General features: G+C 49.4%; 1 protein-coding gene across 1 annotated transcript; it reads left to right on the forward strand.

Annotated features, from left to right (window-relative positions):
* Window positions 1-1,240: 1,240 nt before the first annotated feature.
* Window positions 1,241-5,559, forward strand: LOC103643322 (uncharacterized). The gene is made up of 2 exons (XM_008666473.4): window positions 1,241-2,303; window positions 5,076-5,559. The coding sequence occupies exons 1-2, from the start codon at window positions 1,829-1,831 to the stop codon at window positions 5,099-5,101; spliced, it is 501 nt and encodes a 166-aa protein (XP_008664695.1). The 5' UTR covers window positions 1,241-1,828; the 3' UTR covers window positions 5,102-5,559.
* The last annotated feature ends 18,565 nt before the right edge of the window (window positions 5,560-24,124 follow it).

Genomic DNA, 24,124 nt, shown 5'->3' on the forward strand with positions numbered 1-24,124 from the left:
AGAGGGGAGGCAGGAGGTGCCGACGATAGTGACCGGTGGCGTGCATCGTGCTCGACACGCCATGACGGCACAGAGGATGTTCGATGCCCGACTGAGCGTGCAGACGGAGCCGGGGCGAGGGGAAGAAGACGACGTGTCTCGGATCTGCATCCTGCTCGCTGCTTTCTGCCGCTCTCTGCTCCACGGTTCCCATGATGGCACAGAAATGCGGAAAGCAGCGAGCAGCTTCTCGAGATCTGTTGGTGGAGCTTTGTAGAAGAAAGGAATGAGGAGTGGGGATTTCTGTTGCCGTGGGCGTGTGGGGAGTGAAGATTTCTGTTACCGTGGGCGTGTGTCTGGAAGATGTCAAATACAATTTCGATAGAAATAAAAAGAAAAATAATGTTGAATGGTTGGTATGGTAATTGATGGAGAAATAATGTTCTATGAAAAATGATATTATGTGTCAATATCTCATATACTTGCATGCGTCTAAACAAAGGGAATAAAAGAATAAAAGAAAATAGAAGGATGATAGTTGAGGAAGTTGTAGCGAAATGTATATTTTAATAGTATGGTGGGGTTTAGGGGGATTTTGTAGGGGAACCACTGTGGCACTGTGGTAAGTAAAGATGTAGGGCCCCAGCTGCTCGCGGGCCCCAGCTGTCATAGACTGTATGCGGAGTCTATGACAGCCGGGGCCCGCGAGCAGGAGGTGGCGCATGCAGTCTTCTGCGGAGAGGAGAGAGAAACCGTGGAAAAGGGGAGTGCAGGTACACGGCGTCTGTTTTGCGGAGACGGATGCGGAGGCTGCTGAAGAGCGAAATAGTGACTCAGAGCGTGTATAATGCGGATGCGGAGTGGGATGTGGAGTGTTGCTGGAGTTGGTCTAAGGTAAAACTGCTCCGGATAGCCTTAGCAGGGTAGACGTTCCTGTCAGCTCCTTGACCTATTCCTGACGTTCTTCTTCTGTAGTCCTCCGAAGCTCCAGTTTCTTTAAAATGAGCTCTCACTGTCGATGATAGAGAAACGTTACATTACTGTTTAGTGACGATCACGAGCATGCCATGATGAGCCCATGCCCAGCACGCACAACACAAGTGGCAGGAGACGACAATCCCAAGTTCCCAACGGCAGCGGAAACTTGCTTCGCACGTCGGACGGCCGACGATCAGTCGTGCAAGGATCCGTTCCATGCGGACGATTGGTTGCCGTGGGCCACGCCCAGCAGACGGCCCAGATCTATCTCCCCCAAGCTGGGCTCGCAATCTGGGTCGTCGGCGTCCTAGGCCCCCTCTTCTTCGTTGTCACGCAGTTCTCTGGCTCCGACTCTCCCTCTTCCCCACACCTAAAGATCCGAATCTAGGGAGCGGGTTCCACCACCCCAAGATTCTCGTGGCGACCTCGCAACAACCTTTTTCAGCTCTTCCCATCTCTTCGGTTGCCGAATCTCTCTCGCCTTCTCTCCTTGAGGCTTTTATAATCAGCCTGTTCTTGGTTCATCTCGTTTCTGTGGAGTGGAGACAATTTTTTCGGGTGATAGATTTCGTCTCAGAAACTCTTAAACTACCGTTGCTTTCTACTTGCTCCTCTGATTTGCGCCGAGAAACAACCACTATATAATTATCAGCGATTTCTTTCGTTCCACTCGATCCAACCTTGTTGATTTCCTTTAAAGGCAGCGCCTTTGCCAATCTACTTTTGTTGAGACAGATGTCTAGTTAGTTCTTGAAGAAGATAAGGCTTCCTCGCAGATTATTCTGTTGCTTTACTTTGATTTTGTCAGTTTTGCCCTCAATTTCCACCCGGATAGGACCCGAGCATTCTTTTATTTCTTTCTTTCCCCATAATGGCCATGTCGCTGAGCCGCTTCTCCCAGTGGATATGGCCGGGGAGCAGAACTAGAAATCCTAGAGGCCGCGAGCCACCGGCGGGGAGCACGGCCTTGACGGAAGGCCTCTTCCCGGACTCCCCGTCGGGGTTCCGGGATCCAGACCCTGGTTCTGGCGCGGCACAGCGGCGTAAGGGCAAGAGCCGCCGTCGCGGTGGCCGCGTGGAGGCGAAGGTCGATGGCGAGCACGGCATGGTTATCGTGCAGTCCGACGGTGACGGCTGCCTGTCTGACTCGGACTCCGACGGCTCCGACTGGTCCATCGGCTGGCTCGAGCCGCTCGCGCCGGACCTCCAGAGTGACGTTGACTCCGAGGGAAGCTTCGCCGTCCTCGTGCGGTGCTATCGCCGCGGCCGCGCTGACCGGCCTGACCGTCCTGATGGCAAGTTCCCTGCTCCTGGTGGTGTCGCTCACGGTCACGGTGGTGTTTCTGGTAAGCTCAATATGCTGCTCTTTCTAATTAATTAAAGTACATAACTGAGCAGGTAGACAGACAACACGTACTAATTAATTAAAGTACATAACTGAGCAGGTAGTTAGACATTACGTACTAATTAATTACAGTACATAGCTGAACTTGCTTGTTTAGCCTGTTAAAATGATGCCCTAAATTTGGCAAGTTTCTAGTTATCAACTGTTGAATGCCTTCGACCGTTTTACCCAAAAAAATATCACATTAGCAGTATCCCTCACTTTTTGTACAGTGTGCGGTGTTCCATGTTCCAAGTTCCAACTAATAAGGTCGGTTAGTGACGCTGTGAATCAATTGCTGAGTTTGCTTGGAAACTTCTAATCATGTGTCATATTCATCAATTTTTCTATTGTAATCATAAATTTATCGGAAACCTTGAAAACTCAAAAAATTGGTCAGCATTAAATAAACATATGGCACTGCATTTTTTGTTCTAGGAGATGTGCCCTTAATTTTGTGTCTAGTCTAGTTTGGATAGCTTCAATATTGCAATGGACTGAGCTTAGTCCTACCATACATCTTAGTTAGACCGTCTTCAAACCTAAAACATTATTTTGCACTGTATACTACACTGTTGCAGAGTGAAGATTGAATATAAGGATAGAGATGTGTAAACTGCTGGAGATAGTCTTATGGCCTATTATTGTTTGCTAGTCTGAGCTTTTGTCCTACACATCCATTCTTTTCGCGTCTTCCCAAACATATCTTACTATTACTATTGGAAATTCAGGCATCCAGCCATCCACTATATAAAATGATTGCTCCCTATATGTCATTGTTTTTTAGAACCTTGCCTTTTGTGTTATTGTTGATCATTAGTGGGGAGTCAGACATGGAGCCCAGGGGAAAAGTTCCATTTTGGGTTTTGGCTTCCATGTTGCTTTGCCCCCTCCCTCTTGCACCATCTCTTCTGTCTTATCAGATCACATGCTGCTACAGTCAGGACAGTTTGGCCCAGAACTGCAAATCGTTGCTGCCTTGCTATGCAGACTGCAACTTATTATTTTTTTGTTAGCCTTATTGTTGTAAAATACGAAATTTCTAAATAAATCTTGATTTTCCAGTTTTAAATCTCTGTACATGTAGTGTGTCCACCAGTTCTTCCAGATTGACCAAACTCTGATAATTCAATCTGAGCATCCCATCTCTAACCACTGTAGTTTTCTTTGCATCAGTCGAGACACAAAGAAATGATTGTGATAGGGTGTGTTTGGTTTGACTTTTGGATTTGGCTTTCGTCCCTTACAAGCTAAAAGACAAAACAAAGGGCTGGATCTTGAAAGCAGTTTTTTTTAAAGTAATTTTTCTCACAGTGTAAAAATGAAAGCATCTCTAGACATGCTTTTAGTGGCTTTCAGATGGAACTATGAAAATATATATAGAAGAACTTTTAGCGGCTTTTAGTGGTTTCGATCAAACGGTTTTGAGTTTTTTAACATCCCACAACACACAGCTCACAGTCTAAAACAGTTTTTTTAAGCCACAACCCTACCAAACATACCCTTAATCCTTTCTAAAGTGCTATATCCATAATTTTCTCTCTTTTATTGATCCTGTATTCATCTATTCATTTGGCTTATGGGATCTTCCATATTTGACCTTGTTGGTAATCAGCATGGACTTTTGTTTTTGACTATTTACAATTGAAAAACATGCTCTCTGCCGGAACCACAATTGCATCCAATATTGTGCTATTCTACCATTTTAATGTCAATGGCCTAATATATATAACAAATACTCCCTCAGTTCCAAAATATTAGTAGTTTTAGCTCTTGTTTTTTATGTCTATATCCAAATGGATGATAATGAATCTAGACACATATATAAAACACATGCATTAGGAATTGTATGAACCCATTAATTCTCTAAAACGACTAATATTTTGGGACGGAGGGTATTCTCTATATGCTTCAACAACAACAACAACAACAGTATAGCCTTTTAGTACTAATCAAGTTGGAGTAGGCTAGAGTTGAAAACGAACAAGGTGTCACCAAAAAGAGAAAGAGAGAAAGGGGAGGGAAAAGCTTTTGAGAGCATTAAAAGGAAAAAGGCTTAATCACGGTTCGGGCACGTGGATAGCTTCTTTCCAAGCACTTCTATCCAAACACAACTCCATTGTTATATTCCATTCCTTCAAGTTCCTTTTGATTGCCTCCTCCCATGTCAAGTTTGGTCGACCTCTACCTCTCTTCACATCATTGTCCCGTCTTATGATGCTTCTATGCACTGGTGCCTCTGGGGGTCTCCGGTGGACATGCCCAAACCATCTCAACCGGTTTTGAATAAGCTTTTCTTCGATTGGCGCTACTCCTAGCCGACCGCGTATGTCATCGTTTCTCACTCGGTCCAATCTTGTGTGCCCACATATCCAACGCAACATACGCATCTCTGCGACACTTAGTTGTTGGATATGTTGTCTCTTAGTAGGCCAACACTCAGCCCTATATAACATAGCAGGCCTAACGTTGTCCTGTAGAACTTGCCTTTAAACTTATGTGGCACTCTCTTGTCGCATATAACTCCCGATGCTTGACCCCATTTCATACACCCTGCTTTGATTCTATAGCTAACATCTTCATTGATATCATCATCTCTCTGTAGCATCGATCTTATATGTCCTAATATAGTTATAGCATTTGATCATTTCTGTTTTTGTTATTCCTATTGTGAGCAGAATTACTGCCTCTGATGCAATCCTTCTGATGTTTGTCCCTTGTCTCTATTCTGTAGGTAACAAGAATTTTGTGGAGCAATGAGTGTCTTCCCTTCAGAACTGATTTCTCCATTTCCATTCTTAGTTGGCTTCAATGTGTATACAGCATTTTTACATGACCTGTCAAATTTCTCATGTGCGAAACATATATATGAAGGAAGAGAGGAAACCCAAAATGGGGAAGAAAGAGGAAAGAATCACAGAACAAAACACTACCAGTGGATTTTTATTAAAAAAATGCAATGGATGGGGGGGGGGGGGGGTGCATCGTTCTTCCTGAGGTTCCAGGCTACGGTATTATTGCAGAATAAAACATGTTTTGTGATTGGATTCAAATGTTATTGACATTTCTGACAATGAGCAATGAATTGATGGCCTCATCCCATTTTCTTGTAAACTGCATCATTGTCATTGGCATGATTATTCTTCCGTTTTCATGAACAACGGGAACTGAACTCTTTTCGATTCCACGAATCTTTTTTATCAAAATCATTTTATGTTTGTGAATTTCTTCCTTTCATTGTCAATCTGCTGGAGCAGGGATTTCTTTTTTTTTCTTTCCGCAGTACTTCAGCTATCGCATGAATATTTCAACAATCTGTTCTGCAATTCCTGAACACTGTTGACAAAATTTATAGATCATTGCTTTTGTGGCATCCTGTACCTCGGTTATATATTTTTTCTGTAATCAGTACTAGTATTCATATACTAAACGGGGGCTAGGTCCTGACACGTGGGCCTAAACACTGAGTACCAGGTTAGGGCAACGGTGTATAACAAAAATGGGAAGCTGAATTGCTTAGATGTTAAGTGTGTCCTATCCATAGGTTAGACATGGTATTTATAGGATAACTAAGTGGCTTGTGCCTAAAATACATGCATGCCTTTGTTACCTACTACATTCCCAAAATATACTGCAGACCGGGTTAATTATAGAATAGTGCCGGCCTAGACCTAGTTACACTGATGGTCGTACCTGTGGGGGACAGATATCCCCGGGTCCACTGGAAGGGTAAAAGACCTCACGAGAGGCCCAATGGCCCAATAAATCGTAAGGTCATTCCTTCGTGGGCCTAGGGAGGGACAATCAGTAAAGCAGGTTGACGTAAGGCCGGATTGGTGCAAGCCCGGACGGCCCACAACGTTGAGCAAGCGACCACAACAAAGATCCGACTTTCTCGCGCTGGAGCCCCATGCAACGGAACCAGGCGAGGATAGGTCGGCAGAACCATAGGAAGATAGACTCAAACAGTTCACTATCTTTTAGGTGCACATTGTTATCATATCCACATGTATTGCCCCACGGTCGAATATATAAGGCCTAGGGGGCACCCCTTCAGAACGATCGATCCCATCACTCAGCCATCCACCTCAACTCTCCACGTTCTCGCTTAAGAGAGCTACCTTGTAACCTATTACACAAAGCATACTCGCCAGGACGTAGGGTGTTACGCATCTCTAAGCGGCCCGAACCTGTAAACACTGTCCATTGTCCCTCGTGCATCTGGCACGAACCATTTTGCTACAGTCGGCGACACCGTCCTACTCCTAAAACACCTAGAGGGGCAACCCCGGGTGTGCGGTCGGACCCAAAACACCGACAGCTGGCGCGCCAGGTAGGGGGTGTGTCGATGATCCAAGCTAGCTCAATGGTCGTCACCTTCCACAGCAAGATCACTCTCCGTCCCGGATCCGTATTCTGCTTTGGAACAATCTCGTCCATAGCAGATGAAGAGGGAACTCTACACCGCATTGCAGATCCGCCGAAAAAGAAGTCTCCTCCAACAAACTCCGAAAATACCGGAGAAGCGCAACCTCCAGCTCTCCGAAAAAAGATCACCTTCAGAAAGTCAGGGGCCGAGGGCCCGCTGACTCGGAGAACTCCACTGTCTACTTCTCCGAAGAAAGAATAGACACAGGTCGCAAGGGAGAAAGAGGCTGGGAGAAAGCAAGTTGTTCTTTCCGTTCCTCCGCCCTCAAAGGAGAACGAAAAAAAGATCGTCACGACCGTCGTACCATTCTACCCCGACGTCCTCTTCATCGGGAGAGTGGAGTCGCCCCCCGTCTCCGACGACGAGCCGACCGCGCCCGGAGAAGAACCACCTCAGCGGGAATCCCGCCGACGGAGAAACCGGCGCCGAAACATTCGGCGACACCACGAGGCCGGAGAACGGGATCCGGAGAAACCTGTTTCGCGGGACAAGGTCTCGGAGATAGGAGAAACTCCGGAGGAACATGTCTTCAGAGAACGAAGGAACTCCCGACGACGTGATCGCCGTCGGGCTCAGGAACAAGCCGAGCAAGATGCAAGGCAACGCCGGGAGAATCCACTCTTCGGGCGCAACCTGAATCCCGACTTCGCCCGAGCCATGAACACGCCGAGTGAAGTCGGAGGAGTACTAGCTCGGATAGCTGATGGACTCCCTCGGACTCCTGACGCCGAGGGCTATCGACGACTGTTCACTCAGGCGGCCAACCATCTTCTACCACTCGCTCACCCGCCGAACGATCTACGACACGCCATCAACAGTCGCCGAGACGCGTGAAGCTCCATCAATGCTTCGCGTGAACGACGGCATGAGAACGAGATCCGCCGCCGGGAGGAGTACGACAGGGATCATGGCGTCCCAGCTCGGAGCCAGGCCACCAGAACTGAGTCGACAACGACCTCGACTGGCGGTACTACCCGGGGACGGTCGAGAAACCATAACATCTACTCCCCTCCCCGGGACAGACATCATCCCCGACGACAGGAGGACACATGCGGAGTGTCTGCCCTCACCCCACGCCTTAGGGCCATTCAATGACCCCCTAACTTCAAGGTATCCAATGTCGACAAATATGAACCTAAGCAGGATCCAGGGGGCTGGCTAGCCGTCTACACCACCGCTGCTCGGGCCGCCGGGGCGTCCGAGGACGTGATGACCGCGTACTTACCCATTGTCCTCGGGCAAGACGCGCTGCAATGGCTGCGACATCTACCCCGACACTGCATCGACGACTGGGGCGATTTCAGTCGACGCTTCACCGCCAATTTTCAGTCCCTCTCCGACAAACCGGCGCAACCGTGGGACCTCAAATCCATCAAGCGCCGGGGGGACGAAACTCTCCGGTCATACCTCAAAAGGTTCCAGACCATGAGAAATCGTATCCCTGAGGTCACGGAGGCGGCCGTGATCGAGGACTTCTACAGAGGATCCAATGACTCGGCCTTCGTCCGAGCCATATTGCAGAAGGCGCCGACTACCTCCGAGGAGCTGTTCCGGGAAGCCGACCTCTACATCACCGCCGACGAGCGAGCCCAGGACCTCATCGGAGGAGCGAAGCCCGCACCGGCAGCACCACGACGCGACGCGAACCAGCAACCCGACAAACGCTGGGAGAAAAGACCTCGCGAAGAAGTACACGTCGCCGGACCACCAGCCTCTCGCGCCCGCGGAGGACCTCGCGGAGGCGAACGCACGCTGGACGACATCCTCGACGCCCAGTGCCCGTACCACAAGGACATGCGCCACACTCTTCGGAACTACCGGGACTTCAAGCACTCCGTCGGGCACGACCGACCCTTCCAACCTCTACCTCCTCCTCCGCCGAGGGGAGGGCCAGAAGAACCACGACAACCCCAGCAGCAGGAGGAGGGAGGAGGAGGAGCTTTCCCGCGCGTTGACAGGGAGGTCAACGTCATCTTCGGCGGACACAGATCACAGGAGAATAGAAGACAACAAAAGCTCAACGATCGCCAGATATTGGTGGCGACCACCGGTCCTCCCGCCCCATACCGGTGGTCGGAGCACCCGATCACTTTCACTCGGGCGGATCAATGGCTCAACTTCGACCACACAGGCAAATACCCGCTCCTCGTCGATCCGGTGATCCGAGAGAGCAGGGTGAAGAAGGTGTTAGTGGACGGGGGGAGCAACATCAACGTTAGGGATGGCAGCGGGTCGGGTTGTGTTCGGGTCTGATAATACCCGACCCGATATCATACCCGACCCTTATACAAATATCCATACCCACCAAGTCAATCGGGTAAAAAAATGGACCCGTACCCGTATCCATCGGGTATCCGTCGGGTATCGGGTATCCGGTGGATATGGTACTGTAAAATATAAATCTGCATGTAAATTGATGAGCACCTGAGGGTATCCGGTGGATATGCTACTGAGTACCTGAGGGTCCGACGGCGTAGGCGCAGGCTCGCAGTCGCAGCTTGGGCCTTGGTGACGGGCTGACGGCGCAGGACTGCAGGAGCCGAGGAGCGTAGGCGCAGCCGCGCAGCTCGGGCGGTTGGGCCTCGGGGACGGGCGGTCGCCGGTTGGGCCTCAGGGACGCCGTCGGGGGGCAGGCGCGCCGCGCGCAGCTTGGGGGCGCAGGTCGCGCTGCCACGCAGGCGCAGCTCGGTCGCTCGGGGAAGCGCCGCAGGGGGCTGGAGACTGGCGGCGGAGGCGAACTGGTGGTTGGGCGGGGCTGGGGTCTGGGCGTCTAGCCGCCTGGGAGCCTGGGAGTGGCCGAGTGGCGGCTGGGGGCGTGGGGCGCTGGGAGAGCCTGGGTCCTGGGAGTGGCGGCTGGGAACTCGGGAAGGGAAGGGTCGAAGGGAAGTTAGGGTTAGCTTAGCCGGTTCACTGCTTTGGCCTTTGGGCTTCTTTTGTTTGCTTCATGGGCCAAAAACACAACATGAATTAATATTTCGGGTATCCAGTGGATATCCATGGGTAAAATATACTATCCGTACCCTACCCGACGTATTTCGGGTACCCGACCCGATAGGATCCACGGGTGAGATTTTAAACCCGTATCCATATCCACCGGGTACGAAACCCGTGGGTATCCATACCCACGGGTCCAATTGCCATCCCTAATCAACGTCACCTTCCCCCGGACACTCCAAGGCTTGGGAGTTCACCTCAAAGAGCTCCACGAGTCCGACACTCCTTTCTTCGGCATCGTGCCGACTGAAGGAGAATACCCGCTGGGCCACATCTACATGCCCGTCACCTTCGGAACTCCGGATAACTACAGAACCGAGTTCCTGAGGTTCGAAGTGGCGAACTTCGACTGCGGGTACAACGCCATCATCGGGAGGCCGGGATTGGCAAAATTCATGGCCATTCCGCATTACACGTACATGATACTGAAGATGCCAGGACCACAAGGAATCATAACTGTGCGCGCTGACTTCCAAGGCGCCGCAGAGTGTTTCCGAGTGGCCATCCAAGCGGCCCTCACCACCAAGCCGTCGACGACTTCTTCGACACAGGCGAACTCTAAGCCTGAGGAGGACCTTGCAGCACCGGCGAATGAAGCTCAGGCCGCGACCTCTATGCGGTCGACTGAAGAAACTAAAAGGATCAACCTGGGGTTCGCTGACGAACGCAAGACTGCCATTAGGGATGGCAGCGGGTCGGGTTGTGTTCGGGTCTGATAATACCCGACCCGATATCATACCCGACCCTTATACAAATATCCATACCCACCAAGTCAATCGGGTAAAAAAATGGACCCGTACCCGTATCCATCGGGTATCCGTCGGGTATCGGGTATCCGGTGGATATGGTACTGTAAAATATAAATCTGCATGTAAATTGATGAGCACCTGAGGGTATCCGGTGGATATGCTACTGAGTACCTGAGGGTCCGACGGCGTAGGCGCAGGCTCGCAGTCGCAGCTTGGGCCTTGGTGACGGGCTGACGGCGCAGGACTGCAGGAGCCGAGGAGCGTAGGCGCAGCCGCGCAGCTCGGGCGGTTGGGCCTCGGGGACGGGCGGTCGCCGGTTGGGCCTCAGGGACGCCGTCGGGGGGCAGGCGCGCCGCGCGCAGCTTGGGGGCGCAGGCCGCGCTGCCACGCAGGCGCAGCTCGGTCGCTCGGGGAAGCGCCGCAGGGGGCTGGAGACTGGCGGCGGAGGCGAACTGGTGGTTGGGCGGGGCTGGGGTCTGGGCGTCTAGCCGCCTGGGAGCCTGGGAGTGGCCGAGTGGCGGCTGGGGGCGTGGGGCGCTGGGAGAGCCTGGGTCCTGGGAGTGGCGGCTGGGAACTCGGGAAGGGAAGGGTCGAAGGGAAGTTAGGGTTAGCTTAGCCGGTTCACTGCTTTGGCCTTTGGGCTTCTTTTGTTTGCTTCATGGGCCAAAAACACAACATGAATTAATATTTCGGGTATCCAGTGGATATCCATGGGTAAAATATACTATCCGTACCCTACCCGACGTATTTCGGGTACCCGACCCGATAGGATCCACGGGTGAGATTTTAAACCCGTATCCATATCCACCGGGTACGAAACCCGTGGGTATCCATACCCACGGGTCCAATTGCCATCCCTAACTGCCATCATCAGCTCCAGTTTGGACGACAAATAGGAAGACACGCTCGTCCAGTTTCTGCAAGATAACCGAGACGTATTCGCATGGCAACCTGCGGATATGCCGGGAGTCCCAAGAGAACTGGCCGAGCACAAACTGAAGGTCTATCCCCAGGCAAGGCCGATCCGGCAAAAACTACGTCGTTTCACGCCCGACAAGAGAGAGGCCATTCGCGCCGAGCTAGCTCGCTTGGTCGCGGCTGTATTTATTAGAGAGGTGTTACACCCCGAGTGGTTAGCCAACCCTGTTCTTGTACTCAAAAAGAATAAAGTGGATTGGCGCATGTGCGTCGACTATACCGATCTCAACAAACATTGTCCAAAGGATCCCTTCGGGCTCCCAAGGATAGATCAGGTGATAGACTCCATCGCTGGATGTTCTGTGCTATCTTTCCTGGATTGCTATTCCGGATACCATCAGATTAGCATGGCGAAGGAAGACGAGGAAAAGACAACGTTCATCACTCCGTTTGGTGCTTTCTGTTACACCTCCATGCCGTTTGGCCTAAAAAACGCTGGAGCGACTTATCAGAGAGCCATTCAAACATGCTTAGCCGATCACTGGGGCAAGCGTGTGGAAGCATACGTAGATGATGTGGTAATCAAAACGGAGAACTCGGAAAACTTCATTGAAGACTTACAGCTGGTTTTCAACAGTCTACGGCGGTACCGATGGAAGCTTAATCCCGAAAAATGTATTTTTGGAGTACCAGCAGGAAAGTTACTCGAATTTATTGTCAGCCACCGGGGAATTGAGGCTAATCCGGATAAGATTGAAGCTATCATGAAAATGGAAGCACCACGATCACAAAAGAAGGTTCAGCGACTTACTGGATGTATGGCAGCTCTGAGCAGATTTATATCCAGGCTGGGAGAAAAAGGTTTACCATTTTACAAGCTACTCAAGAAAGTGGATAAGTTTCAGTGGACCTCAGAAGCACAGGAAGCTCTAGATGCACTAAAAAAATTCTTGACAACACCACCAGTACTGAAGCCGTCACGGCGAGCCACGTCAACTCAACCAGCTGAAGATCTGCTGCTGTATATCTCTTGCACGACTCACGTGGTAAGCACCGCGTTGGTAGTCGAGCGAGCAGAAGAAGGACATGCCTACCCAGTGCAACATCCCGTTTACTTCATCAGTGAAGTTCTGGGTCCCTCGAAGAAAAAGTATCCTCAAGTTCAGAAGCTATTATATGCAGTACTTCTAACTGCCCGCAAGCTACGTCACTACTTTGACGACCACAAAGTCATAGTAGCACTGGTTTTCCAATAGGGGATATTCTTCACAACAAGGAAGCCATTGGCCGAATAGCCAAGTGGGCCTGTGAACTGGGATCTCATGACATCGAATTTCGACCTCGCACTGCCATCAAAACTCAAGCATTGGTTGACTTCGTATCAGAATGGACTGAACAACAAGTACCAGATAACCCAGAGACTGCAGAAGTATGGCGAATGTATTTCGATGGCTCGCTGAAGCTGCAGGGAGCAGGAGCAGGAATTCTCTTCACCGCACCTGGAGGCGAGCACCTCAAATATGCCCTCCAGTTGCTGTTTCCAGCCTCCAACAACGCAACCGAGTATGAAGCTTTGATCCATGGACTGAACATCGCCATATCATTGGGCATCAAGAGACTGATGGTGTACGGAGACTCTCTGGTAGTCATAAGCCAGATAAACAAAGAATGAGATTGTTCAAGCGATTCAATGGGAAAGTACTGCGCTGCCGTCCGAAAACTAGAGGATAAATTTGAGGGTCTGGAATTTCATCATGTAGAAAGAGATCGGAACACGACGGTCGATGTATTGTCCAAGCTAGGATCCAGTCGAACTCAGGTCCCACCTGGAATCTTTGTGCAAGAAATACTACAGCCGAGCATCTCAATGGATCAAGCAGAAGCGTGTAATATCGTGAATCAACCAGAGTCAGACTCTGATGACTGGAGAAGGCCAATCATCAGGTATATAAAGAATGAAGAGGAACCAGATGACAAAAATGCAGCCGAGCGTATCGCCAGACAGTCGGCTCACTACACACTCATTGGGGAGACATTATACAGAAGGGGTGCATCAGGCGTCTTCATGAAGTGCATTCTCTCATCTACCGGGAAGCGACTTCTGGATGAGGTCCATGCTGGGCAATGTGGAATACACGCAGCGTCCAAGACACTAGTCGGGAAGGTCTTCAGGTTGGGATTCTATTGGCCAACAGCGAAAAGTGATGCCGCCGAGTTAGTTCAGAGGTGCGAAGCTTGCCAGTACTTGTCGAAGCAACAACATCTACCAGCACAGCAATTGCAGACCATACCAGTGACTTGGCCCTTCGCATGCTGGGGACTGGATATGATTGGACCTTTCAAGAAAGCTCAAGGAGGATACACTCACGTACTGGTAGCAATCGACAAATTCACTAAATGGATAGAGTTCAAACCCATTGCTTCTTTAACCTCAGCTAAGGCCGTGGAATTCATACAAGACATAATATTCAGATTCGGGATACCAAACAGCATCATAACTGACCTAGGATTCAAGTTCACAAGTTCAGAATTCTTCGATTTCTGCGAGCAAAAAAGCATTCAGATCAAGTATGCTTCTGTAGCACACCCAAGAGCCAACGGGCAGGTTGAACGAGCTAACGGGATGATATTGGAGGCACTCAGGAAAAAGGTCTTCGATAAGAATGAAAAGTTCGCGGGAAAGTGGATAAGGGAATTGCCCTATGTCGTCTGGAGCCTAAGAACCCAGCCTAGCCGAGCTCTGCATGGAAACACTCCTTTCTTCATGGTCTATGGGTCAGAGGCAGTGTTACCCGCCGATCTCAAGTTCGGGGCGCCAAGGCTGATCTTCGAAAGCATAGCAGAAGCCGAAGCCACTAGGATGGAGGACATTGATGTACTCGAGGAAGAACGGTTGAACGCAGTAATCCAATCAGCACGATACCAGCAGACTCTAAGGCGCTATCACGACAAGGCCGTGCGACAACGATCCTTCTCAGTAGGAGATCTCGTCCTCTGCCCAATTCTAACGGGGGAGGGACGACACAAGTTATCGCCCTTATGGGAAGGACCCTTCATAGTAGCAGAAGTCACTCGGCCAGGATCATATCGTCTCACTCAGATGGACGACACAGAAATTGGGAACTCCTGGAATATAGAACACCTCAGGAAGTTTTATCCCTAGCTGTATTTCAAAAGCTATCGGGACAATAATGTACTCTGTAAAGTGGGAAAAATGTCATCAATAAAAAAGGCTTCAAGAATACTCAGTTTGTTCATGGTCGACTTGCATTCTTACTTAACTCGGGGTGACCACTATGCCCTGCTAACGGAGCAATCGGTTTAAGTCGGCAACGACTTAAGCCGGTGCAACATGCTCGCGCTTACTTAACTCAGGGTGACCACTATGCCCTGCTAACGGAGCAATCGGCTTAAGTCGGCAACGACTTAAGCCGGTGCAACATGCTCGCGCTTACTTAACTCGGGGTGACCACTATGCCCTGCTAACGGAGCAATTGATTTAAGTCGACAACGACTTAAGCCGGTGCAACATGCTCGCGCTTACTTAACTCAGGGTGACCACTATGCCCTGCTAACGAAGAAATCGGCTTAAGTCGGCAATGACTTAAGCCGGTGCAACATGCTCGCGCTTACTTAACTCAGGGTGACCACTATGCCCTGCTAACGGAGCAATCGGTTTAAGTCGGCAACGACTTAAGCCGGTGCAACATGCTCACGCCTACTTAACTCAGGGTGACCACTATGCCCTGCTAACAAAGCAATCGACTAAAGTCAGCAGCGACTTAAGCCGGTGCAATATGCTCGCGCTTACGTAACTCGGGGTGACCACTATGCCCTATTAACAGAAGCAACCGACTCACGTCAGCAGCAACTTAAGGCGATCTGACGCGCTTACGATTACTCATATAAGGATGACTTCTATATCCCGCAAACAAGTTTCAAAACCATCACACATCATTTTACTACTGCAAATTTACGTACTGATTGAATTCTGAAACAATAGGAGAATAACAATATCGTTCAAGTGCTAAACTGGTGTCCTCTAACAAATGTCTGACCATGCTAACCGCGCGCTCAAAGCACGCAAAATATTTCTCTATTTCGCGATATCTTTCTCAGGAGCAATCGACGAGGAAGGGCGACTTGAGGAATCAGGAGCAGCATTCACGTCAGCCCTTATATCTTCAGGAACAACCACGCCAGGTCTCCTCATCAAGATTCGCCCCACCCGAATGGCCTTATCCATGGCTCTGTCGCGCTGGGCTCTCAGAGTAATGGAAGTTTCTTCAGCAACCTTGGCAGCCAACTGAGCGGTTTCTAGCTCCTGGGCGATGGATTTCTTGGAAGCACGAAGTTCTTTGATAGTAGCATCCTTCGCCGATATCAATTGCTTGAGTCGGATCACATCATCCGTGGATTCTTGCAGTTTACAGCGATGATTGTCTAACTCCTCCATGGTGAAGCGATGACTCCTCTCCAGGATGGTCAACGAGTTGCTAGAGTCGCGATACAGTCTGTTAAGATTGTCGCGAGAAGCAGCAAGGACACATTTTTCTTCCTGCAAACAAGAATCAACTCCTTCAAACATCAAGCAAGCAATAGGAACACAGTAAGGCAAGGCACAATTTCATAAGTCACCTTTTCAGAATCAAGCTGAGCGCGAAGGGAAGAGCTCAGTGCATTGGCGTCATCTAGGGCAGCAGAGACCTGGGATAGTTCAATCTGGCTTTGAGAATACTTTTCTTCCAAATCAGAGCACCGCCGGACAAGTTCAGCCTGATCTCGAGAATGTTTTTCTTCAAGAGTGGAAATCTGCCGAGTCATATCTAGCAGGAGACAATCAAACAAAAGGGGTCAGAATGTAAGACAGTTCAATAATGAAGACAAAGAGAAGCAAAAAAGCACTAACCAGCATTGGTCGCCTCCAAATCAGAGACACGATGTTGAAGTAACACTGGATTCCAACGTGCAAGAGACAAAGCTCCTTCTGGAACAGAAGCACCCTGCAACCTCAGCTGGCTAGCCATCCCGTCCACCAAAGCCTGATAAGGAGAACAGATGAGTGTAATGATAGCAGTTCATGCGGTGTAAAAATCAAGCTAAAATATATCACAGTACCTGGAGGTTGGAAAAGAACGAAGGGACTCCCAAATCATGAGAGATCAATTGATGACCGGGCGTAAGGTCGCCACCCGAAGCAGCTTGCAACGAACCAGCAGGAACCAACTCAGTGCCGTCAACAGAGCCCAAAACTTGGTCAGCGGGGACGCTGCCCTCTAAAGCGACTCCCTGGTCCAAAGCTTGGGCTACCACCATGCAGCCGGAGTGCGGAGGCGATCCTGCATGAACGTCCATGGAAGTACAAGAGGGAGACCCCGCTCGGACACCCTCGGTGGCTGGGTCACGGTTTGCGCTACCCACTTGAGCCGGATCATCTCCGACAGTATCCTCGGGGGCTGGGCAGTGGCTTGCGCTTCCCACCCGAGCCGAGTCATCCCCGACAACATCCTCGGGGGCTGGGCAAGTGTCAACACCGTCCTTGAGGACCAAGTTCTCTACAGTAGCCGCCTCTAAGGCTGATGGACCCTCAGTTACTTCCATGGGACCAAGATGATCCAAGTCAGTCTCCTGACCCTCAAGACCGCGTTCTAAGGTCGATGAGGCACGGGATGACCTCAACCCAGCATCGAGCACATTAGCACAAACCTCCATCACACCATCATCTGCTGGCTCTGATAACAGATACTCTGGAACCATATCCTCAAGAGTCTGATCAAAATTCGTCAGGGACAATTCTTGCAGACCAATGAGAGCAGACAAAGCAGGAGAAGGAACTCCACTACTTTCACCACTGGCAACGTACTGCCGACTGTTCTTTCGAGTCAGAGGGACCTCGTCCTCTTCCTCCCCGTCGTCTTCACCAGCAACACAGGCAACACCCACATTGGAATCAGCAACAGAGGGAGCACACCCATTGGGGTCAGCAGCAGATGGAGCACCCCCATTGGGATCAGCAACAGATGGAGCACACCCATCGGGGTCAGCGTCAGTAAATTCAGGCATAGGCACTTCTTCAGCAGCAGGAACCGAAGTACCAACGTCCCGATCCAAACTAGATACTCGCCGGAGGCGTTTCTTTTTCTTTTTCTGCTCATCTGCGGAAGGATCAAGTTGATTGGCTCGGCAAGGGCGTCTCGGGCGAGTACTGGCAGGCTTCTGGATATCCAAGGTTGTACCAGTTTCTGGGAGAGGCGCCACCACCAATGTCCCAGCAGGAGCAGCATCAGAAGAGTCCTCAGCCAGCAAATCAAGCATAGCATTTATTTCTGCGTCTAGGATCCAAAGGCACCTCAAAATGGACCTGTCGTTCATCATCAGGAATTTCCCCGAGCGAGGCAACCAAGACGCTAACTTCTTCAGCAGAGGGTCGCACTCTAAGGCCCAAACTGCCATCAGTGACAGGTGGATTCGACACAAAAAGAGTGAAGGCCTTGGGAGGAGGCAAGTTCCAGGCTGAGTATGCCACTGGGGCACCAACATTTGATACCTTGCCTCTAAGAATCATCTCAAGTCGGTTCACCAAGTCTACATAGGGAATTTTTCTGTTGGTAACCCGAGTTGAGTCAGCTAGGCCTCGGTACAGATAAGCCGGGTATGCCCTGTCTTTCAACGGCTGAATATTCTTGAAAACAAAATCAGTAACCACAACCTCAGTAGTCAGACCCCTCTCCTTCAGCAGCCCAACTTCAGCTAGCAAAGCACCTGCCTCAGCTACCTCCTGATCAGTGGGGGATTCGGTCCAACTTGGAGTGCGAACATCCGGCTGTCTTCCCGACCTAGGGGGGAGAGAATTTCCATGGTTCTCAACAATAAACCACTCCAAGTGCCATCCCTTGATACTGTCTTTGAGAGGGATTTCAAGATATTCAGTCTTCCTCCCGCGACGCATCTCTAAACTAGCACCCCCAACCAGCTGATGCTGCCCCCTGGCCATCCCAGGGCGACAGTGATACAAGTACTTCCACAACCCAAAATGTGGCAGCACGCCAAGAAAAGCTTCGCACAAATGAATGTAAATGGAAATTTGCAGAATGGAATTGGGATTCAGATGGGTCAGGTTAAGGCGATAGAAATCAAGGAGGCCGCGGAAAAAGGGAGAAATGGGAGGACCGAGACCGCAGAGAAGAAAAGGAACGTAAGTTACGGATTCATGGGTATCCTCTGTCGGGACAGTGACCCCATGACAAATCCGCCAAGAACACAGCTCCCTCGGGGGAAGGACCCCGATGGACACGAGGTGGAGAAGGTCGGACTCGGAGACAACAGACATGTGGTTACCTGCGAAAGGCAACTGACTGTTGGGGTCGATTGGGGGAATCACCGCGGCGGATGAACTCGAGGCCTTCCTCTTGGGCGCCATCTCAATTCTACCGGCGAACAGAGTGGAAGACGAATTGAAGAGAGGATTTGGAGGCAAGAAAGCAAGAACTAGGGCACGGAAAGCAGAGGCGGCTAAAAGCGCAGTACTTATGGGATATTCCCGAGTCAGATACCGTTTCTAAAAGCGCCCAGTCAGCACCCGGCAGTTACTTTCAAAACACCAGCGCGCCACGTTGTCACCCGGCGGTCACTTCCACATCATCACTCGGCTATTACCCTCAACATGGCCGGCGCAGCCCGATCTAACTCGGTCGTTATCTCTAAAACGCCGATGTTACCTCTAACACGCCGACGTCGTCTTCAAGTCACTCGGCATTACCTCTAAAACTCTGACGTCATCCTCAGTCGCTCGGCAGTTACATCTAAAACTCCGACGTCGTGTTCAGTCGCTCGGCAGTTACCTCTAACACGCCGACGTCGTCTTTAGTCGCTCGGCAGTTATCTCTAAAACTCCGACGTCGTCTTCAAGTCACTCGGCGTTACCTCTAAAACTCCGACGTCGTCCTCAGTCGCTCGGCAGTTACCTCTAAAACTCCGACATCGTGTTCAGTCGCTCGGCAGTTACCTCTAACACGCCGACGTCGTCTTTAGTCGCTCGGCAGTTATCTCTAAAACTCCGACGTCGTCTTCAAGTCACTCGGCAGCTACCTCTAAAAGCGTCGATATGATGCCCGAGTTATTTACTTACTATTCCAAGAGAATCAACTTCACAAATAAGGTGGGCGGAGGAATATCACGACATAACGGATAGAGAACATCATGGGCAATGAATATCACGACAAAAATTAACTGATTACGAAGCAAAACAATCGGCACAGAGAAAGCAACGTCATTCTTCATTAAAGGGAAGTAACAGTACTTACAAATCAACTCATTATGAGTTGATACTTCCCTACTACTACTACTACACTACACTATACTACTCTACACCACTAATACTACTACATTATTTCACTATACTATTTCTAATCTATACTAATATCTAAAAACCAGTGGCATTTAGCCACTGGCCTTGTTGCTGCCCTTGCTGCTGCCGCCGCCACCGCTGCCGCCCCTGCTGCTGCCGCCCCTGCCGTCGTCGTCACCGTCATCGCCGCCACCGCCTTCGTCGTCGTCGTCGTCGTCGTCCTCGCCATCGCCGCCACCGTCCTCCTCGGACGAGTCCTCCTCATCCGAGGAGTACTCTGACTCATCCGAGCCCTCGAGCCCGGAGCGCTCGACGACCCGGATGTAAGTCCAGACCTCCGCCGCAAGCCCCTGGGAGTCGTCTGAATCGTCAGACGACTCACGCAGAGGGATGGGAGCCGGAGACCCCTCGGACTCAGAGGAAAACTCCTCCTCTGAGTACTCCGAGTCACCGAAGTCCTCTGATGGAGGAGTCGGCTCACGCTTGCGCTTGTTGTTCTTGCCCATGGTGGAAGTAAAGAAAGAAGAAGAAAGCAAGCAACAGAGAACAGCAAGAGATGTGAAAAAACCGGAGAGGCAAAGGCATTATTTATAGAAGAAGAAGGCAACCGGTCACCTCCAACCACGGTCACTAAACAGTCGCGAAGCATTCAATACAAACTTCAACCCGTCTGAAGACACGTCAGGCGGCTGACGCCGATTCACGCAACGCAACACCCATTGAGACTCCAGTCAACAACGCGGATGATATGATTACACCCGCCGTCACATCACATTACTACTCAGAAGCAGCCGGCTAAAACACTCAGCGTACCAAGTCGTCCCTTGCCCACACCCATTGGGGGGGACGCCCAGGAATTATCAGTATATTTTTCAAAACTGTCACATCCGCGCAGGGCATGCAATGAATACCTCAAGACAAAAATGAGATATCAGTAAGGATCAGAGGAAAGCCAAATATAGCCGGTGAAGTACAAAATCTGACCGACAGAAGCGACGTGAAGACTAGCCAGGGAACGTCCATGAAATGTCCAATCAGTCGCAGGGCAAATAAATTACACCACCTAGCAAGATATGGGCGGATCACGAACTCGGCTGCAAAAGACAAAATACATGCTGACCTCTAAAGCATAATATTGATGACATAATGCTGACCTCTAAAGCATTCAGAAAAAAGAAAGGATTATTCTCAGCAGAAGGACACGAAAGGAAGACCTTCGAGAGGATTATTTTCAAAAATCCACTCAAAGCTCGGGGCTACACCCATTGGGTGCACCTTCGGTACACCCCATGAATTGCCATTTCAAGTCAAGATAGTGCCGACTTCTAAGGCATAAGACAAGATTAAAGACAAGGCTGACCCTCAACCAAAGTACAAGAGTAAAATAAAAGTAATTTCTGATGAGGACCTTCGAGCAGATTATTTTCCAAAATCTACTCGAAGCTCGGGGGCTACACCCATTGGGTGCACCTCCGGTGCACCCAATGAAGTTCAGGGTCCTACAATATGAAATGCCGACCTCTAAGGCACAAGCATGAAACAAAGCTCTAGTTTACGAGTGATCAAAGCAGAAGGAGACAGTAAGAAATCATTTTTCTCCAAATTACCTGCAAGCTGGACCTAGGATCTTTGGGCTGATTGTCTTAAAATCAGCCCGAAGATCGGGGGCTTGTGGGGGACAGATATCCCCCGGGTCCACTGGAAGGGTAAAAGACCTCACGAGAGGCCCAAGGGCCCAATAAATCGTAAGGCCATTCCTTCGTGGGCCTGGGGAGGGACAATCAGTAAAGCAGGTTGACGTAATGCCGGATTGGTGCAAGCCCGGACGGCCCACAGCGTTGAGCAAGCGACCACAACAAAGATCCGACTTTCCCGCGCTGGAGCCCCATGCAACGGAACCAGGCGAGGATAGGTCGGCAGAACCATAGGAAGATAGACTCAAACAGTTCACTATCTTTTAGGTGCACATTGTTATCATATCCACATGTATTGCCCCACGTTCGAATATATAAGGCCTAGGGGGCACCCCTTCAGAACGATCGATCCCATCACTCAGCCATCCACCTCAACTCTCCACGTTCTCGCTTAAGAGAGCTACCTTGTAACCCATTACACAAAGCATACTCGCCAGGACGTAGGGTGTTACGCATCTCTAAGCGGCCCGAACCTGTAAACACTGTCCATTGTCCCTCGTGCATCTGGCACGAACCATTTTGCTACAGTCGGCGACACCGTCCTACTCCTAAAACACCTAGAGGGGCAACCCCGGGTGTGCGGTCGGACCCAAAACACCGACAGTACCCACTGGCCCCTGTTAGTCACACGTAGTCTTCTGACTCTGGTATCGAAGGCCTTTGACCTGAGGTCTTCGGTGTTTCCCTATCTTTTGATGTGATGCCAATGGGGAGCGGCCGCCCTTCGGTTTGTCGGAGCCTTCACCTTGGATCGGCCATTTTAGAGTGAGGATGGTGGAGAGCGAAGTCTTAGGGGCCTTTGACTCAAAGCTTCCGATGGAGCCTCTGTTGCCTGCGGAACCTGACTGGGTTCTGTGGACCCTCTGCACCATGCGAAGGTGGGCCGTGTCGCGCACGTGGTCCTAGTTTCTTGGACTTGTCTGCATTGTGTTGATGTCCTACTATGTGGATGGGGTTAATATTGAATATGGTCAAGGTTTGGTTTGGTATTCGTCCCAACATAGACAATCTCATGTATGCCCCAACCATTGTAGTTTTTTTACCACTCTGCCATTGGCGATGGCATAATAAAAGGATTTGAATGTCTATGTATTAGGCAAAATTAATTGTATAGAATTTTCTATATCAATGGCTACCGTTTGGTGAGGAAACTCTTCCCTTGAGGTCTTGTTTGGTTATTCCAATCTCATGTAGATTGGATGAGATTGAAAAATGAAAGATTTTGATTTGATTGGAATTTAAATCCACTTAATCTCATCCAATCAACATGGATTGAGAACAAAGCGAATCAGCCATGATGAGTTTAAACTAGGAAAGTGATTTGAATTAGGACAAACAAGACTGTTGGTATGGACAAAGTAGAAACTACGGTTGCCGTTCGGTCAACTTATGAAGTGCGCAACACCGTGATCCTGAATGAAGATGTAAACCATCCATTGTGATTTGTGAAGAACAATATAGATATGAGTTGTATTTATTTTCTAGTTTTCTTAAAGAAGATGTTCGCTACACATTTATAAAATAAAATGTAGGATCACAATAAGTTGCTGACTCAATCAAACTTTACTCAAAGATCAACGGTTGCAACGAAACATGTTGAATAAGCAACATGCCTAAGCCGATGAAGTTGAAATATCAAAAATCGAATCAACACGCGCACAAAACGAGAATGTTGTATCTAGTTTTTTTATTAAAAATTGCTGGATATAATTATTTTAATAAATCACTAAACAATATCTATCCTACAATATTAAAGTACTAGTTTTTCTGGTTCCACGACGTTAGAGGCCTCTATTGCTGAAGGTGCTTAAAGCATGATATTATCAATCAAATATGTTGCAGGTACTATAAAAGAATAAGTGAAATTGATCTTCATCTGAAGCAACACGTGAAGCGGAGTCGAAGCTAGAAAGCTTCAGCTCCGTAGACTGGCACAAAGATTGGAACCGAAGGAGGCAGCTTCGGTCCCACGGGCACCAGCGCACGAAGCAAAAGTGGAGAAGAATCCAGAAACGTGACCAACAGAACATGGGAAAAAGACGATGCTACCCTTCCAAGATTTGTAATCCAAGATAAATAGGATATGCAGACATGTTTGTAATTTCAAACGAAGTTCCACTATAAATAGGGCACAAGGCCATACACATACACCTTTTTGGGTAGAATAGAATCTCTGCCTTCGGAGCTGTTGTGCCTTGCCTTCGTGTTCCTCTTTGTAAAGTTGATGGCATATATGCAATCATTTACTATACAATACAATAAAGGAAAAATGTGCAAAAATGGATTATTTCGTTATGTCTCTATGGTACTTCGTTACCATTTGTGTTTTTTGACCTTCATTCTTTAATTAACCTCCTTATGGTAGATTAATTGAAGGACGAAGGGAGAATTATTTCATTTGTGTTGCATTGTTTTTGAGTTCTCTCAGTAATTAAAAGCAAGTGACCAACATTTACGCCCACATTCAGTGAATTGACGACTTCCACAAAGAGCACCTTCGTCATGCCTCTGAAGAAGATTACAACCACTTGTTCTATTCTAACCCCATAGATCAGAATCAAGTTGAAGATGAACTTCTTCGTGAAGCACGAAACCAGAAGAGAAAGTCATCGACCCCCATCACAGAATGATCAAGATGAACTCGATCAAGAG

The sequence above is a fragment of the Zea mays genome, chromosome 1 (assembly GCF_902167145.1).
Source record: "Zea mays cultivar B73 chromosome 1, Zm-B73-REFERENCE-NAM-5.0, whole genome shotgun sequence".
In the NCBI taxonomy this organism is placed as follows: domain Eukaryota; kingdom Viridiplantae; phylum Streptophyta; class Magnoliopsida; order Poales; family Poaceae; genus Zea; species Zea mays.

Excerpts from the sequence above, each read along its gene's own strand:
- LOC103643322 (XM_008666473.4), top strand. The coding sequence starts at position 1,829 with ATGGCCATGTCGCTGAGCCGCTTCTCCCAGTGGATATGGCCGGGGAGC. Across the intron at positions 2,304-5,075 it reads CGGTCACGGTGGTGTTTCTG|GTAACAAGAATTTTGTGGAG; the intron begins GTAAGCTCAATA and ends TCTATTCTGTAG.